The sequence below is a fragment of the Kogia breviceps genome, chromosome 16 (genome assembly GCF_026419965.1).
Source record: "Kogia breviceps isolate mKogBre1 chromosome 16, mKogBre1 haplotype 1, whole genome shotgun sequence".
NCBI classification, from domain to species: Eukaryota; Metazoa; Chordata; class Mammalia; order Artiodactyla; family Physeteridae; genus Kogia; species Kogia breviceps.
In genome coordinates this window covers 75,747,785-75,766,487 of record NC_081325.1, presented here as the reverse complement: position 1 = coordinate 75,766,487, position 18,703 = coordinate 75,747,785, and the positions used below count along the sequence as shown (strand labels likewise).

General features: G+C 43.1%; 1 protein-coding gene across 6 annotated transcripts in view; it reads right to left on the bottom strand.

The window, feature by feature from the left end:
- The window catches only part of MYO16 (myosin XVI), a 537,770-nt gene that overhangs the window by 384,490 nt on the left and 134,577 nt on the right, over positions 1-18,703 (bottom strand). For all 6 annotated transcript variants that reach the window (XM_067016255.1, XM_067016250.1, XM_067016252.1 and 3 more), the window contains one exon: positions 17,667-17,930. In XM_067016255.1, the coding sequence (XP_066872356.1) occupies positions 17,667-17,930 (264 nt within the window). The remainder of the gene's footprint in view (positions 1-17,666; positions 17,931-18,703) is intronic.

Here is an 18,703-nt window from a genome sequence, read left to right as displayed (position 1 = left end):
TTATTTTGTTGTGTATATATTTATGCTTAAGGCAACTCCTTAGTTAACTGCATAGTGTTCTTCCAGAGTGTAGAGTCAGTCGTTATAAATGAACTTGTGTTACCGGACACAGCCTGAAGTCACATAACTCACTTTAAAATTTGAGAATAAGCAACTAAACCAAGGTTGGACCATATCAACTTGGCAACTGTTCTTGGTGAAGGACAGTTGACTCTTGGGATTTCATAGGATCACCAATAGAATTGGACGTCCGTGAGATCCACAAGTAAGTAACAGGACCAGTGTGGGCAGATGAGATCAATAGTATCTTTCTAAGATGCTACCTGACCTTGGATGTTCCTCCTATCTCATTGCACCACCCACTACATACGACCTCCATTTCCTTCACAGAAAGCTAATTCTACTCCAGGAAGCAATTCCAGCCCACAGTTATATACCATGCCTTCCCCCACGACCACTGCCATCAGGCCCTTGAATATCCAAATCATCCAAGACAAACTGCTGTCCGTTCTCTTCTTGATAATTTCTAACATTGATTTTGTAAAATTTCAGGAAGTTAGGACTTTACCATAAATGAACATTAAAATTTAGGGAATGATTTTGATGCAAACGTTTCATTGTATCTTTAACTTGGTTCTCTGTTTGGTTTAGGCCATAACCAGTTTTTAGTAATAACTGTCATCCCTCCTTTCTGATTCTGATTTATAATATTCAGAATCTGAGGTCTGATTTTACTCATGTCTCCTGGTTTAGACCCTGCCCGTTATGGGGACAGTATGTGCTGTCTCACTTTGCTTCACCTCACATGCTGACTGCAGTTCCTACCACTACATTCTTATCTGAATCACTATTCTTGATGGGAGTCTTTTGGGCTTTTATCGTAAAAATCTCTTGTAGTTCTTTTTAACATGTGACAGAAGGCTTTACTGTGTCCAAGAAAATGTCTACTCGGAACTCCTGGAGAAGGAAGCATGACAGACAGATGGTCCCACCTGCTGTGCCAACATCACACCAAGGCCACTGTACTCATGATCTGCTCCTAGCAAAGTGACCATGTGCAGCAGGGGTACTGATGCAGGTCTGCTCCTGCAAGACGCACCTCCCACACAAGGACAGATCTGACTGGAGAACTAGCCGTCAGCCTCTTAGAGAACTTTCTTAGAACCAGGAGGCAAAGTCTCCCACCAATTCCTCTGCTCCCTTCTCTTCTTCACTGATGTTATTGCATCTCTCAAAATTCATATGTTGAAGTCTTAACCCCCCAGTACCCCAGAATGTGACTGGATTTGTTGACAGGTAATTACCTTAAAGAGGTAATTAAGGTTAAAGAAGGTCATGAGGGTGGACCCTAATCCAATACAATTGGCGCCCTTATGAGAAGAGGCAATTAGAATACAGACACACAGGGATGGAGGGATGACCACGTGAGGACACAGTGAGCCAGGGAGAGTGTCAGAAGAAACTAAACCTGCTGACCTGTCGATCTTGGATTTCTAGTCTTCAGAACTATGAGAAAATACATTTCTGTTATCCAGCCACCCGGCCTGTGGTCTTTTGCTACGGCAGCGTGAGCACACTGGCACAACTGGGTCACACGAGCATTGTGTTCTGAAAGCTCCTCCAGCTTCCTCTGGGTCCTTCTCCTTTTCCTCTTGCTGGTGTTTTCCCCAAAACCTCTTGCACATCTAATTTCATCTCGGTGTCCACTTTCCAGTGGGCCAAGAACAAACACAGCCTCCTTGAAATAAGAATTCAACCAAAATACACCTTTGTGAACAGAATTGTGTCCTCCCAAAATCCATATGTTGAAGCCCTAATACTCAATGTGTCTGTATTTGGAGGTGGGGTTTTAAGGAGGTGATTAAAGTTAAATGAGGCCATAAGGGTGGGGCCCTGATCTGATAGGATTGGTGTCCTTACGAAAAGAGACACCACAGAGCTCACTTTCTCTGCAGGCATTGAGGGAAGGCCGTGTGAGGACACAGGAGAAGTCAGCGACCTACAAGCCAGGAAGCAAGCTCTCACCAGAAACCAAATTTACCCCTGTCTTGATCTGAACTGCAAGAAAATTAATTTCTGGTGTTTAAAGCACCCGTTCTGCAGCGTTTTGTTATGGCGGCCCCAGCAGACTTATACAACACCTTTCCTCCTTAAGACAATCCCACAAGGTGAAAAAAAGGAAAAAAGTCCTCCGCAAGTTGCACCTCGTTGTCATACAGTTCACGTACCCTTTCTGTGGTTTTAAAGAAGGCAACTCCTCTTAACGCCTCCAGAGTTTCCAAAGGCAGAGAGCCTGCTGCTCCCTACCATTTGTCCCACTGGGAAAGGAAATGCAGAGGATGAACATCGAGGGCCTGAAGTCTCAGGTTTAACATCAAGCTTTATCTTTCTAAAATTCAGCTTGGACATAAAATTGTGTTTGTGATCTTCAATTTATTAGAGCCAGAAGGTAATCTTGTTTTCCTACAGAAGCAGTTTCAATTGAGGAGGAAATAGAGGCAATTGAGAAATCTATGTTGCCCCAGGGTATTCACAAATGCTTCTAGAATTACACAGCTGGAGGGAGGTGGAATTATAGCTTCTTATATCATGCGCCAATGCTGCATGAAGTGGCTCATTTATCAGACACAGATTTCTTGCTTGTAGCTGCTTCCCTTGAGAGTTTGGTCATGGATTGTAATGTGTGGGGTTTTCCTTTTTTTTTTTTTTTTTCATATTTCCAGACATTGATAAATAAGTTAGTAGCACTCTATTCTTGCGCTCAGGGGCTACGACAAAGAGGAAGGACGGGAGAAGGTTTCTACTCTAAACCATAATGCCAGACACTGCTTGGAACAGAAAGTCATTCAGGACATAACCTTGTCCTGAGTCGCACAGAATAGGGAAGATAAGGCATTTATATCAAGAATGATATTAGAAGGCAGATATAAGTAAGCGAATCTAGATCCATGAATAAAATGCAAAGGAGATTGCATTTGGGCATTGCCAAGGAGAAATATTACTATTTCAGCTTAGGAAATCCGGGAAGATTACTGAATTCAAGCCTTGAAAGATGAATAGAATATAGACATTTTGAGATGGAGTTAAAAATAAGAAACAGAGTGAGGAAATTAAGAGAAGCAGGAAGCCAGCCACTATACTCAAGGCCTGGCAACATCTTTGTTAGACCAGGTTCATCATGTTCTCCATAGGGATGATGGGGGTGTTTGAAACTGGACAATTATCTGTTTGTCATTGCCCCAAAGACTGTGCAATGTTTAGCATCTCTGTCCCCTGGACAGAGAATTTCAGTAAATCCCAAGACTAAGTGTGACAAACATGCCCAGTTGAGAACGTCCAGAATCAAACGAAAACTTCAGCAGGCATCAGAATCCCCTGGAGGGCTTCTTAAAACACAGCTTCCGGCCCCAGCCCAGAGTTTCTGATTCAGCCGGTCTGGGACGGGGCCTGCCAGCCTACGCGTCTAACAAGCTCCCAGGTGTGGCTGATGCTGCTCTCCTGGGACCACTCCTGGGGTAGCATGTCGATGGCACACAAAATAGAGAAAGAGAGAGTGATATCGGAATGACGAAATCACGGAGAGCCATGAATAGTAACAAGGTTATAGGGAGAGAGAGCCTCTGAGATGTCTAACTGCACTCCTGCTATTCCACTCAAAACTTAAAGGGAGGGAAACATACAGCACCTGCATGGCTTTAGAAATCTCTTATGAGAAAACATATATATATATAAAAAATCCTATCGCTGTGGGACAGCATAACATTTACTGGCTGAGTAATAACAGGGAACTCACGTTCACATTCTCCACGAGAGGAAAGCAGAAAGCTGAGGACTGTTAACAAAACAAGACTCTGAGGGGATGAATTCTCCTTCCGGACTGTAAGCTCCATCAATCAAGGACCCTGTCTACTTTTGCTCACTCTTACCTGCCTAGCATCTAACACTCTCCTGGGCATCTATATGCAATGAAAAAAGTTAATAAATGAACGAATGAATGAGAGCCGATACAGTATCAGAAGTGAAGAGCAGGCAACAGAGAAAGGGGAAGTGATGTAAAAACTGTAAAAGTCCTTTCAGGCAACTGAACAAATATGCAGGTAGGGGGACAGAACCCTTTCCTGAAGCTCACTGGTGGGATCTGGAAAGTGGATGCTAAAGGCTCATGCTCCGTTTAGACAGGAAACATCAGACATAACTATCAGGTTTCAAACTGGAGATTCGGGGAAAACCCATGATACATTGACAAATGGGCATGTAGAGGGCGGGGGAGGACATTTTTGTGAGCAAGGAGAACGGGAATGTAGAATAACAGGGTAGCATTGGGTGTAAGTAGTTTTAGATGCCTGTGTGGTTTTTGATTAAAAATGCAAGAGGAAAAATTAGAATAGTGACCAGACTTTGGAAAATCTAATTTGGAAATTACCCCATGAAAGAGACCAAAGGCCATAAAGACATTTGACACTTTTCATTCAAAAATCCCATTGTCAAATACCCTTCACAAAAGAATTTGCCAACAAGGACTGCGATTTTAATAAAATCACTGTTATTATGGACTGTTACAAGTAATCTCTATACAAGTGCATAATGTAAGCTACAATACCATCATTCATACGTAAAATCTGGGGCCCTGATGAAGGCATGAACTTCCACCACACAATCAAGCAGGTCACCAACTGTAGAGTGAATCCACGAGGGAACAAGGTGTTTGGGCTTTTTCCAACATCCTCCTATTATCATGGTAAGAACAATTCCCCATATGTATATAGTAACTAGAAACATAATAGTTGGATTATGAAGTGCTTCAAGGTATTTTTTTTTTTAAAGATACTTTTGATTGTGCTCGTAGTGGTAATTTTGTTTTCGCTCTACTTGGATAATGAAACAACAAAAAAATCCCTGCAAACTATGCAAAGCCTGCCTGCATTCCGGAACTCTAGAGCGGTTTATCCAGACACCATATATTGACCTTGGCTGTTTCAGCAAATATTAGACTAGACTAGACAGATGTTAAGTTAATGTTCAATAAGGTGAGAAGAACTGTTGACTTCTTTACATTGTAGAAGCAATTTATAGCTGTGTGGAGATAGTTTATGTTAATTTGCAAAATAAACATGCAAAATATAACAGGTTAATAGCTGAGCAACTGCACTGTGTTAGGTTCTGGGATCCGGCGATGAGAAAGGAGAATCAGGTCCTGCTCTCACGGAACCTACTGTGAGTCCTGGGTGCAGAGAAGCAAATGCGCGATGTCATTACACCTCCTTTGACACAGGCTGTGATACAGGGGAGCCACTCTGGGAGGAAGTGCCCTGAGGCTTGGGGTTTAGAAATAAGCTGGGAACTAAAGGATGAATGGAAATTATCAGACAGAAAGGGCTGGGAGGGGGGGGCGTGGCACTAGAGTGTATGAAGTCTAGATACGAGACAGAACAAGGTGTTGAGGTGCTGAATGAGTCCAATAGACAGAGGATGCTTTTGGGGGAGGGGGTGGGGGGACGGGGTGGCATTAAGGAATCACTCTGGAAAGATCAACCAGGACCCGTCACTAGAACAGGGTTTGGAGAGTAATATTACTACCATAAGACTTTTGAGTGGAGGAGAGGAAAATTATATTTGTGGTTTGGAAAGATGATCCTGGTTTGTGTATAATGAGTGGGTTGGAAGGAGGACAAAGCTGAAGGTAAGGTGATCAGTTCAGGGACCAGTGCATGAACCCAGACTAGAGAAGATGGTGGCACAACTAGGAAATGGCATTGGGGACTGGGAGAAGTGGAACTTTAAAAGGTATTAGGAAGAGACTTCACTCATTACTTATTCACTAAACAAATGTCTATTGATTATCTACTTTGTGCGAGGCCGTGTTCTAGAAGCTGAGGGAACAGTAGCGAATGAAACAAAGAAAGCTTTTGCTCATGTAGTCCTACATTCCACTGAGAGAAGACAGACACAAACAAACAAGGAATTTGTTGCATGGTGATAAGTGCAATGAAAAAGAAGGAAACCTGGTGAGTGGAGAGGGTGACAGGGATATGGGGAGAGGCTGGTTCGGGTCAGAGGATCAGAGAAAACCTCTCTGATCAGGTGACATTTTAGCAGAGGGCTGAAGGAGCTAAAGGAAGGATCCATGCAGAACTAGAACAAGAGGTGGTGCAAAGGCCCTGAGGGAGGGGCATTTGTGGCGTTTGGGGGGAAAGATAAGAAGCCCAGAGTGGCTCAGGTGGAGAGTGTAAGAGGAAAAGGGGAGAAGGTGACATCAGAAAATTGACTGGACTGAGGCAGGATGGGGGCTGAGGCTGTAAGGTCTTCTTGCCAGTGGGAAGGGTTTTAGATGTCATTTCTAAGTGAGCCTAGAAGCCACAGAAAATGTGTAGGCAGAGAGGGGCACTAAAATGGTTTAAGTGTTAGAAGAATTATTCTAGCTGCTGGAAAATAGATTGAAACAAGGTGATACAGTAGGAGGCTACTGCAATGATCCAGGCAAGGGATGATGATGGCTTAGAGGAGAGTGGCCGCAGAAGTGCTAAGAGGTGGTCCAATTACGAAAGCCATTCAGAGGTAGAGGAGGAGAGAAAGAGAGACATCAGGAAAGATGCCAGGGGCTTCCCTGGTGGCGCAGTGGTTGAGAGTCCACCTGCCGATGCAGGGGACGTGGGTTCGTGCCCCGGTCCGGGAGGATCCCACGTGCCGCGGAGCGGCTGGGCCCGTGAGCCGTGGCCGCTGAGCCTGCGCGTCCGGAGTCTGTGCTCCGCAACGGGAGAGGCCACAGCAGTGAGAGGCCCGCGTACCGCAAAAAAAAAAAATTCACTGAGTTGGAAAGACAGGGAGGAGGCTCTCTTGTCGGGGAAAACCAAGAGTGTGGGATGGGCAGTTGTACCAGAAGCTACAGGATATGCTGTAGGAAGTCTGACCTCCAGGGAAGAGATCTTGGCTGGGGATAAAAATTAAAGTCCACAGAATACATGTGGCATGGAATGTGATTTCCTAGAGATGGGGGGTAGAAAAAAAAAAAGCTCTAAAGTCTTGGGGTATTATGGAGTTCAAAGTTTGGAAAGCTGAAGAGTCATCTGCAAAGAAGCCTGAGACGATGGGACCAGTGAGGTAGAGAGAGAACGGAGGAGAAAGAAGAGGTCTAGAGGCCCAGTGAAGGGAGGGATGATGGAGGATGGCACCTGCTGCTTCTAGATGGCCTTGGTGGGGACTTAGAAACATCCCATGCACGTGGCAACAAGGAGGCCGTTGATAAGAGGAGGTAGCAGGCTTGGTGGGATTGCTGGGAGTTTGGGTCAGAAAGTGACCAGTGAAATGAAGGGGACGTGGCTTAGTTCAGTTTTCTTTTCCTATCACTTTGGAAAATATTACAACGTGTTTTTTTTCTATGCAAATGATCCTGTGCTGTGGATAATGAAGGGGTACCTGGGAGAATGATGACCTTGAGAAGGCCAGAGGGAGTGGGTCTCCTGGGCGAGTTTGGACTTTGCTGCCAAAGAGCAGCTTTACAAAACAGTATTTATAAGCTTTGATTTCCTAGAAATTGTCTGCATATTGAAAATCCTCAAGAAAAACTCTGATAATATATTGTTCTGTCCGTTCCTGCATGCACTAAATGACTTCTCTGATCTTATAAAGGGCAAATCTACGTTTTCCCTGTAAAACATTTTACTTTGGAGCGTACAACAGTCATACTGTCAAAGGCAAATATGATCTACAGATTGTCTTGCGGCTGCTCTGGTGCCCTCAGCAGCAGACTGGGACTCTGACAGATTGTGCTCTTTTCCTATGAAAATTACCAGTCATTTTTTTTTTCTTTTTTCATAGACTTTTCTGAGCACAATGACTCAGAGAACCCTTGGTTTATACCAGCGGCAGCAATACTATTTAAAATGTGACCGACTGAAGACCACAGCCACAGCGTCAATTCAGTGAACTAAAATGGTTTTTTTTTTTCAGTTTTCAATTTAATTAAAACTTGAGAGTATGCAGAGTGAGAAATTACAGATTTCAGGTTCTGCCATTAATTCTCATTAGACATGCACCTTAGTCAGAAGAGAGCAGGTCTAGGAAGTAACCTCATATGGAACAAGACACTGACATAGACTAGTGAAACTGTAAAAGTATAAGACACTATTTTACTGCACATACCAGAATTCACTACTGCCTTCTTCTTCGCTAAAATATGAAAACTACTGGATTAATTTTTTAATGTGCTTTTAAATCCAGTATTTCCCTTTTACATTTTTTCTTATATTCATGTAAGAAAATGATTTTTTTAAAAAAAGGAATGACACCTAAAAGAGCTCACGCTACCATGTTGATGCTCTTGCCGCCATGCTCCCATTCCTTCGGATAACCAGGAAAAGCCTTAAGTCACTGTCCAGGGGGAGGAAAGTGGTGGCATTGGGCACACTGGGAATGTGAAGATTCATAAATGTCTAAAGCGCTCATCTGCCACTAAACACATTTGGGTCAGACCAATAGCCCCTCTCTCTTCTCTTCCACCTCCCAGGCTCTCTGCATAGCGCTCACGGTCTCTGAAGACCAATGTTAAGCTCCTCAACCCCAATCGTACTCAAGTGCCCACAGTTCTGAACTTTTACACTCCTCCAGGACTTCAGGTCTTGGACCAATTTTAGTTTTAGCTTATTTTCCTGCCTCAGAAGAACCAAGAGATGCCATTCCCTTTGTCCCCTGCACCTCCCACTCCACCCTGACCCCATTGCCCCACTGCCCAACGACCCTCCCCTACAGACCTTAAGCACCGATGGCCTCTGTCTGCTGCAGCGTGTCTCCTTCCGCCAGGCTGCAGAGACCAGCCTCTATCTCTCTTGGTATCCCCAATATTTAGGCCACTGTTGGACACACTTGAAAGACAAGGCCCTTAATTCTGAATGAATGAGTTAATTAATTAACTAAATATGTTGGACACTGATATACTCAGGTTACCACTCACTAACTGATATTAAAATCTCTTTGTAAAAACTAAGACAAGTAGAATGACATCTGCTGAAGATGAGGAGGCTGGTTTCAACAGTAAGAAAAAGGTCCTGATTTTTCATGTATAATATCACACAATATCATCAGGAAAAACAACTTGCTCTTCAGCTAATTATTAATTCCAAACACTTGTGCAGACCTCCAGGGCAAGTCTAGATCTAAGAGCTCTGCTCAGTCTTCTCTCCTCTCCCCAGACCCCTGGACGCTGGCTGATTCTGTTTAAGCAACACTAAGGTTATGGACATCTTCTACTAATAGCTCAATCCAGAAACAGTCCGACCCCCAGAGAGAGAAAGATGTCCTGTTAACCCACCCATCCTCACCCATATAGCGGGGAGAATACCCTACCTACTGAATATGGCTGCTGGAAGAATTGAGTGACTAAAATCATATAAAGCACAGACAGTGTTGAAAACATCTGTAGAATGCTAAATAGTAAAAGCATAATGAAGTCACTCCACTGCCATTTATATTACTTTTAGAAAAACATATTGTGGACTAATTAGTAAAACCTGATATTTGGGAGTAGCAATTCTAACAGAGGAATTGCATACTCATTTAAATATTCTCTGCATATAGAGAAAATCTCTCTCTCTCTCTCTCTCTCTCTCTCTCTCTCTCTAATGTGGTATAACTCAAAGACAGTTAAATTGAAACCCCTAAAACAATTTAGAACAAATTTTCCTTTCTAGATGGAAAAGAATTATTGAATCTAAAATGTACTCCATTTTAGATTGATGGAGTACATTAAAATGACAGATTACACACTAAAAAATCACCAGCTCTCAGAAGAGAACAATAAAGTGTTGAAGATACTAAATTTACACTTACAAAAATGCAACATTTAGAAAGTTAAACAAAAATCTGGGGCTTCCCTGGTGGCGCAGTCGTTGAAAATCTGCCTGCCGATGCAGGGGACGCGGGTTCGTGCCCCGGTCCGGGAGGATCCCACGTGCCGCGGAGCGGCTGGGCCCGTGAGCCGTGGCCGCTGAGCCTGCGCGTCCGGAGCCTGTGCTCCGCAACGGGAGAGGCCACAACAGTGATTAGCACAAATAGCATGTCGTCCTTTGAAAAAGTATATTTGATCCTTTACACTCAGCAAGCCAGTGAAAGAACTTGAAAATAAGAGATAAAATAATTTACACAAATACACACTCTGCAAAGTTTTTAACAATAATTTAAATGGAAAGAGTTTTTCTTATGGCAATATTTTTAACTTTCTCAGTTGTATAAATGTGTACATTGGACTATTTGGGTAGCTTAAGAATAAATGAAAATATGACTACCATGACTAAATGAAAACTTTGTCCTGGATACATTTCCAGAAGAAGTAAAACATGTGCTAGAGAGGTTTTAATGCCTCTGAAAAGATTACTCGCCCCTTCAATGCAATTTAATATCTTCCATTTGCAAGGAATTCATATTTTTCCTCTGATAAAGTGAGGTATATTGCTACTCAGGTGGAATTTTCCAAGGTAGACAAGAGACTCAAAAGAAGTGATAGATATAGATAGATATTTCATTCTTGGGTCAGCTCCAAGTATAGAATGAATATACCACCTGTTACGGACTAAATTTTTGTGTCCCCCCCCAAATTCATATATTGAAGACCTTCAATGTGACATTAGGACTGGGGGGCCTTTGGGACGTTTGGGTAAGGCCATGAGGATAGGGTTGCCGTGATGGGATTAGTATCCTTATAAGAAAAGAGAAGAGACAGGAGCACTCTCTCTCTCCACCATGTGAGGACACAGTAAGAAGGTAGCCACCTACAAGCCAGGAAGAGAGCCCTCACCAGGAACTGAACTGGCCAGCATCCTACTCTTAGACTTTCCAGCCTCCAGAACTGTGAGAAAGAAATGTCCGTTGTTGAAGCCACCAGGTCTAGAGTATTTTGTTATGGTACCCTGAGCTAAGACAACCTCTGTGGGCAGAAATTTTTATTTTATATTGCAATAATGTATATACTTAAAATGTTAATCATTTATTACAAATTAAAACTCTTGCGGAATTCTAAGTCATTCAACTATGTCTTCATCATTTGATGCTAACGCTGACCTCAGTTACTGAACATCCTCTTTGCTTCCATCAGTTACAGAAAGTCTTTCCTGGGAGAAATAAATTTATGTAAGTTGTATTGGAGGACATTCTTCTCTAAGAATCTTCAGAAAATACTTGTGTTTTTCTGCCCTAAGGAATAAACAGTAGTGTATAGGAAGGGTTTATTACAGTTTGTCGTGCATAGCAGAAGTGCAAAGAATATTGTGGTGTGTGTGTGATTATTTTTTTCTGTTTCCTGTTGTACCCATCACTCTGAATACCTTACATGGGTCACTACACCAAGCAAAATGTGGAGCTACAGGAAAATTTTAGGGCAGTAAATCAGAGAGTTAAGAATAAAAACAAAGAAATGGAGAGGCTGTGACAACCCGTGATCTTTCTTGTTTATTGTTCAGATCTAATTTTACCTGTAAGTCCTTTTTTTCATACTGTCTCTCTCTGGTCCATTCATTCCCCCCACTCTTCCATGTTCCCCTCTTTCCTTAAGCTGCAATCCCTCCTCCCCAGCCCCACTCTTAGCTGACAGCCACAGCTCTTCCATCAGCAAGCGTATGATGCAGGAAGAGCCTCCATAAGCACCCGTCACCACATCCTTCCACCCATGACCCTAGACTGGAGCTTCTCAACCCTCTCTGGGCACCACCACACCTGAGACGTTTTTGAAAACTGCCTTCGCCCCACTCCACACACAGTGAATCCGAATCTTTAAGGGTAGGGCCTAGATGTTGAAATTAAAAATATAATCTCCCCAGATGAACCTAGCATGCAGCCAGGGCTGAGAACTACTGCTATCGTTGGTCTTAGCTAAAGCAAACCCTCCACCTACGTCTCAGATCTCATCAGCATCTGCAAACTCAAGGACCTCACTCCGGCAATTTTCTTCCCTACACTGATGCCACCGGCTCTCCCCTCTCAGGTGAATCCTTTTCTTCAGCATACACACAAGCTGTTACTTCTCCCATCATTAACAAGACCCCTGATTTCTCTTCCCTCTGTAGGGGTCCCTTATCACTTCTCTCCTCAGGGATATATTCATTTAGGATGAATATATACACACTACTAGATAAAAAAGAGATAACCAACAAGGACCTACTGCATAGCACAGGGAACTCAATATTTTGTAATAATCTATCAGGGAACGTAATTCGAAATATACCTATATGTATAACTGAATCACTTTGCTGTACACCTGAAACTAACAACATTATAAATCAACTATACTTCAACTGAAAAAAAAAACTCCTTTAAAGAGCTCTGTATATTCTCCGTGTCCATTTCTGTTCTCCCCTCTGTTAGAACTCAGTCCTTTAAGATTTCTGCTTTTTACAATTCACCAAAACTAATCATCTCCATATTTCTAACCATAATGGTCAAGTCTCACTCTTCCTCCCGTGGGACTGAGCAGGGACACTGGAAATAGTTTTGTTTGTTTGTTTTTTGCGGTACGCGGGCCTCTCACTGCTGTGGCCTCTCCTGTTGCGGAGCACAGGCTCCGGGCGCGCGGGCTCAGCGGCCACGGCTCACGGGCCCAGCCGCTCCGCAGCACGTGGGATCCTCCCGGACCGGGACACGAACCCGCGTCCCCTGCATCGGCAGGCGGACTCTCAACCGCTGCGCCACCAGGGAAGCCCTGGAAATAGTTGATCATTCTTTCCTCCTTGAACATTGCTTATCATTTAGCTCCAAGAAAAGCACCCTCACCTCATTTTTCTCCTTTCCTCTTCTGGTGCTTCTACCTCATTTCACTCAATTCTTAATACTGGAATCCCTTGAGACTCAGTCCTTGAGCTTCCTATAATGTTATCTAAACTCATTCCCTAAGTGATATTATAGAATCGCTAGGCTATATGTTCATGTGTCTCAAGTTTGTATCTCCAGCCAACACGACACCCCCTTTCTTATTCTCACTTCCTAGAGGCACCCCTAACACAGTTAAGAGCATTTAGCTTTTCTGATTGTTTAGGGCATAACAAACTTGATATTATCCATGAACCTCTCACTTCCTGTGGCAGGTAGGATTTTATTTTTTAATACATCTTTATTGGAGTATAATTGCTTCACAATGCTGTTAGTTTCTGTTGTACAACAAAGTGAATCAGCTATACATATACATATGTTCCCATATCTCCTCCCTCTTGCATGTCCCTCCCTCCCACCCTCCTTATCCCACCCCTCTAGGTGGTCACAAAGCACCGAGCTGATCTCCCTGTGCTATGCGGCTGCTTCCCACTAGCGATCTATTTTACATTTGGGAGTGTATACATGTCCATGACACTCTCTTCGTCCCAACTTACCCTTCCCCCACCGTGTCCTCAAGTCCATTCTCTATGTCTACGTCTTTATTCCTGCCCTGCCACTAGGTTCATCAGTACCTTTTTTTTTTGGATTCCATGTATATGTGTTAGTATACGGTATTTGTTTTTCCCCTTCTGACTTACTTCACTCTGTATGACAGACTCTAGGTCCATCCACCTCACTACAAATAACTCAGTTTCATTTCTTTTTATGGCTGAGTAATATTCCATTGTATATGTGTGCCACATCTTCTTTATCCATTCATCTGTTGATGGACACTTAGGTTGCTTCCCTGGCTATTTTAAATAGTGCTACAATGAACATTGTGGTACATGACTCTTTTTTTTTTTTTTTTTTTTTTTTTGCGGTATGCAGGCCTCTCACTGTTGTGGCCTCTCCCGTTGCGGAGCACAGGCTCCGGACGCGCAGGCCCAGCGGCCATGGCTCACGGGCTTAGTTGCTCCACGGCATGTGGGATCTTCCCGGACCAGGGCACGAACCCGTGTCCCCTGCATCGGCAGGCGGACTCTCAACCACTGTGCCACCAGGGAAGCCCCATGACTCTTTTTGAATTACGGTTTTCTCAGGATATATGCCCAATAGTGGCATTGCTGGGCCACTACAGAGAACAGGATGGAGGTTCCTTAAAAAGGCAGGTAGGATTCTGTTTCCATAATCTTGCCCTCTGATGTTATGCATGTGAGTATGTTACATTATCTGGAGAGAGGGAATTAAGAGTGCTAATGAGCTGACCTTAAAATAGGGAGATCACCCTGGATTATCCAGGTGAGCCCAATGCAATCACAGGAGTCCCTAGAAGTGGAAGAGGAAGGCAAAAGATTTGGTCAGGGAGATGCAGGCAAGGACAGAAAAGAAACAACAGTTCGAACCATGAGCGGCAGACGCAATCTACCGTTGGTGACTTGAAGATGAAGGAGGAGGCTAAGATTTAAGGGATGCAGACGGCCTCCAGAAACTGGAAAAGTCAAGGAAACAGAGTATCCCCTAGAAACTCCAAAAAGGGAGCAGCCCTGATGGTACCTTGATTTCAGCCCAGTGGGACCCACACCAGACCTCTGCCCTATGGAACTATATGATAATACATTTATGTTATTTTCAGCTGCTATATTTGTAGTAACTTGTTAGGGCAGCAATAGAAAATTATTATACTCCCAATCACCAGTTCATTAGCATTTCCTGTCAGCTCTATTCTAAAAATATACCCCCAAATTGACTATTTCTCACCACATCCTTGTTCCATTTTGGTCCAAGCCACCATCATCTCTTGCTGAATTTATCAACAGAGCCTCCCAACCGGTTTCCCTGCTTTTGCCCTCAAACTCCTGCAATCAGTTCAGAATGTGGCAGCCAGGCTGCTTCTGCTAACTCATAAGTGACACCAGGTCTCTCTTCTGCTCAAATCTCCCAATGGCTTCAGCAGGCACTGGGCACAACAGCCAGAGTCCTTTTGATGACCCTCCCAGCCTCCATGTGGTCTGGCTCTTCTTCTGCCCTCCTCATTTATTCATCTGCTCCTACCACACTGGTTTCTCCATCAGGGGCTTTGACCTCACCTGAAAAGCTCCTTCCCTGATATACCTTCAGGGGGTAACCGTGGACTCCTAAACTACATGTACCAAACTACATGTTTAACTTTATCTTTTGATTTCTGGTCACCCACACAAGACAGTGGAGCATCGTATGGGTAGCAATTTTGTCTATTCCATTCATAGCTGTCTGGGCCATAATAAAGACTCAGTAGATATCTGGAGAATGAGTGTACTTTTCCCATGGAATATGACTGTTGGGTCTGTTCTTTTGCCCCAATTCCCACTGCTACTACCCCAACCAAGCTCACTCCATTAACATTTCATCAGTAGATTCTTAGCTGGTGTCTTTGCTTCCAGTTCTTATTCTCACCCTTCAGTGCATCCCTACAGATATTTATCCCTAATTAACCTTTGCTGAAAACCATTTGTAGCATATATGAATTTTCTTCTTAGGTCTATGCGATCACTCCCATTGCATATTCTGCTTTAAGACCAGACCTTGAAGCATCCCCACTGAAGGTATCTATTTAAAAACCATCTTTGCAGCTAACATCTTCACTTTCCACTCCTTTCAGACAGACCTCCTTGTGCGGGACTCTCACTTCTTTGCAGCTGTTCACCTGCACTGCTGCACAAGGGTAGGGTTTTCTTCTTTCCTTCCTTCAAAGATCTAAGCTCTAAGCAACCATCAAGATCAGAGTTTCTCAAAAATCACAGTCACCAAAAAACTTTGCCCAACTACTCCACTTCCACCAGACTTCCTTTTTACTCATTTATTGTTTTCTATTTTACTGAGGTTTTTTTTCCTCTCTTTGTACTTGGATTGGAGTCTTTCTGAAGATAGGATTCATCTCTCTTCCTGCTCTTTGGTCACCCAAGTGACAGCACAGTTCTAAGCCTATAGCAACTCCTTAAAAAGTATTAACTCAGATTTTATGACTTCAGTGTCTTTGCAAAATATTATAATACATAACACAATACAATATGTAATAGATTCCTCTTGTTCTCTGGGCTTACTATTTTACTATGCTTAATTTCTTTTTAACACTAACTTAGGTGTTATTCTTTCCCTGTAGTTATTTTACACAGAAGTTTTTATAACTTTGTAAATATTTTCTTGTTGTTTCTTTACTGTTAAATCGATACAGGGCTTAAATCCACCTGCGTTCTAATTTAGGATTTCTCCAACAATTAGACACAACAATTAGTTTACCTCTGGGTAAACTTGCTCACTCTTTCCCTCCACACTACTGGCAGGTCCTGGAAGGGGCAAGGGGTGTGGTGAACCTGACAGACAGTCCCCTGCCCCTCGAGGGGCTTATAGCTTCACAGAGCAGATGGCCATTCAACGAAGAGCTATAAGTGAGAAGAGAATAATAAAATAGGAGGTAAAAATGCTCTGGGACAGCTTTCTAGAGGTTGTGGTGCCTTGTTCGCATCTCAGTTCCTTCACAGATAAAAGGAGAGGTTGTATGACATGATCTCTTAGGTCCTTCTCAACCAGGAGATTCTCTGCGACTCATTCCATTCTAAGAAAAAAAAAAATCTCAGAGCTTCTCAGAGTCTTCTAGTTTGACTAGCATATGCCCACACAAAACCATAAAAAGAACTACTTTCGTCTTCTTATTATTGCTATTATTGTATAGGATGGGCTGTCAATTTTCTTAGATCCACAATTCCTGTTGAAAGCTTTGGGACCAATGTTACAATATTTATTATTTTTCCAGACTGGACAGGTTAAAAATATAAATAGCTCTGGGACAACTTTGCCACTGAGCGAGTTACCAAAAAACCCCTTGTTTCTCAGATATTTTGATTTTGAAATGTAGTTAATGGGTCATGGGTCTGTGCTCTTTGCATACCTGCTTTAGATTAACTCAACCAGTAATTTTTTTTTTTTTTTTCCGGTATGCGGGCCTCTCACTGTTGTGGCCTCTCCCGTTGCGGAGCACAGGCTCCGGACGCACAGGCTCAGCGGCCATGGCTCACGGGCTCAGTTGCTCCGCGGCATGTGGGATCTTCCCGGACCAGGGCACGAACCCGTGTCTCCTGCATCGGCAGGCGGATTCTCAACCACTGCGCCACCAGGGAAGCCCTCAACCAGTAATTTTAGAGCCAATCAAGATAAATTAACTTGTATTTGCTTCTTTGAAGCTTTCTACATTTATACCTACAGCTGGAAAGTCTCTCTCACATTAGAACTTTGGAAACTAGATTCTAAAAACAAACAAAAAAAATGCATACAATAGAATACACAAAAATCAAGAAACTTCATAATCTTGTAAAGGCAACTGAAATTTGGATTGAGTATTCTTAATAAAATTTGATGCAACAAGCCAACCAACTTTAAGGGATAAGCCGATTGATTCTTCTCTCTTAAGAGTTCTGGGGTGAAGTGACTTCACTACTATATATAAATCCAGGTATGAAATAATAAATCTCACAACACGATCTCATCATCAAGGAAACAATTTCATTGGGGAAAAGTTTCATTATCGATTTGACTCAACAACTTGCTTTTCAGGCAGGTAATTCTTAAAAAACTTATACAACGATTTTATGAAAATTTTGCCTTTTTTTCACTTCTACGAGGAGACTTGGGACTTTTAACTATGTTCACTGAAACGAGTAACTTTTTCTTGAACGTTTCAGACAGTTAAAAGAAAACCTCTAATATTTAAAAGAAATTCTATCTCCCACTTCCCCACCAAAAAACAACAAACCAAAAATATGAAGCACTACATCAAAAAACGATTTTCTTGTCGTTACCTTCTTTGTCATCATGGTGGATAATTGCATCCTGTATCATGTCAGCAAGGTTAAAATGAACTTTTTGATTCTTCCCACGCTTCAGCTTTTTCAGGAGCCCCTCCTGCTTCTGAAAAGCCTTCTCTCTTTCATAGTAGGCTTTGACTTGTTCACAGCGCATGCGTTTTACCAGCCGCTGCCTCTGGCCCAGGGGGAGGGACTCCAGCAAGCACTGGTCAATTTCCATTTCATGGGATCGAAAAATGTTACATAGCTGAAAGCAACCTGAAAGAAACACAATGGAAAAGTCACGAAACCTATCGCTACAGCCAAGACAGCAGCACTGCAAGCATCACCCATCACTCAAGCTGGAAACCCATTCAGTCCTCTTTGTGCTAGACAACTAATACAAACACTTTTTAGAGATTGCAGGAAAAGCAAAGAGAGTTGATGTCTTACTCAAGACTGCATAGTAGTAAAACAGATGACAATTAGATATAGATGGGAAATTTTGCTCAACAGAATTACTAACAATCCATCCTTTCCTGTTTCTTTAAATCTCTACCCAAGGCTTAAATGTTTTACCATGGCACTAAGCCCCTTCTAACTGAATAATGCCAACTAAACTTTACATGTTAAATTTTGGCAGAGAGCCAATCCAAGTTTTGGAGAACAGCCTAATAAAATTGGTTTTCCATGTCATGATGACTGGTCTAACCTAATGTAACAGAACATATCATATGTATGCCACCAATTGTTTATATGACACAGGGATCATTTTCCACAATTTACTGCTGAGCCTTTTTCCTTGTCATCAGTGGCATTCACTCCTAAAAGACCTAATGATGGTTAAATATAAAGACTGTGCGGGGCTTCCCTGGTGGCGCAGTGGTTGAGAATCCGCCTGCCGATGCAGGAGACGCGGGTTCGTGCCCCGGTCCGGGAAGATCCCACATGCCGCGGAGCGGCCGGGCCCGTGAGTCATGGCCGCTGCGCCTGCGCGTCCGGAGCCTGTGCTCCGCAACGCGAGAGGCCACGACAGTGAGAGGCCCGCATAC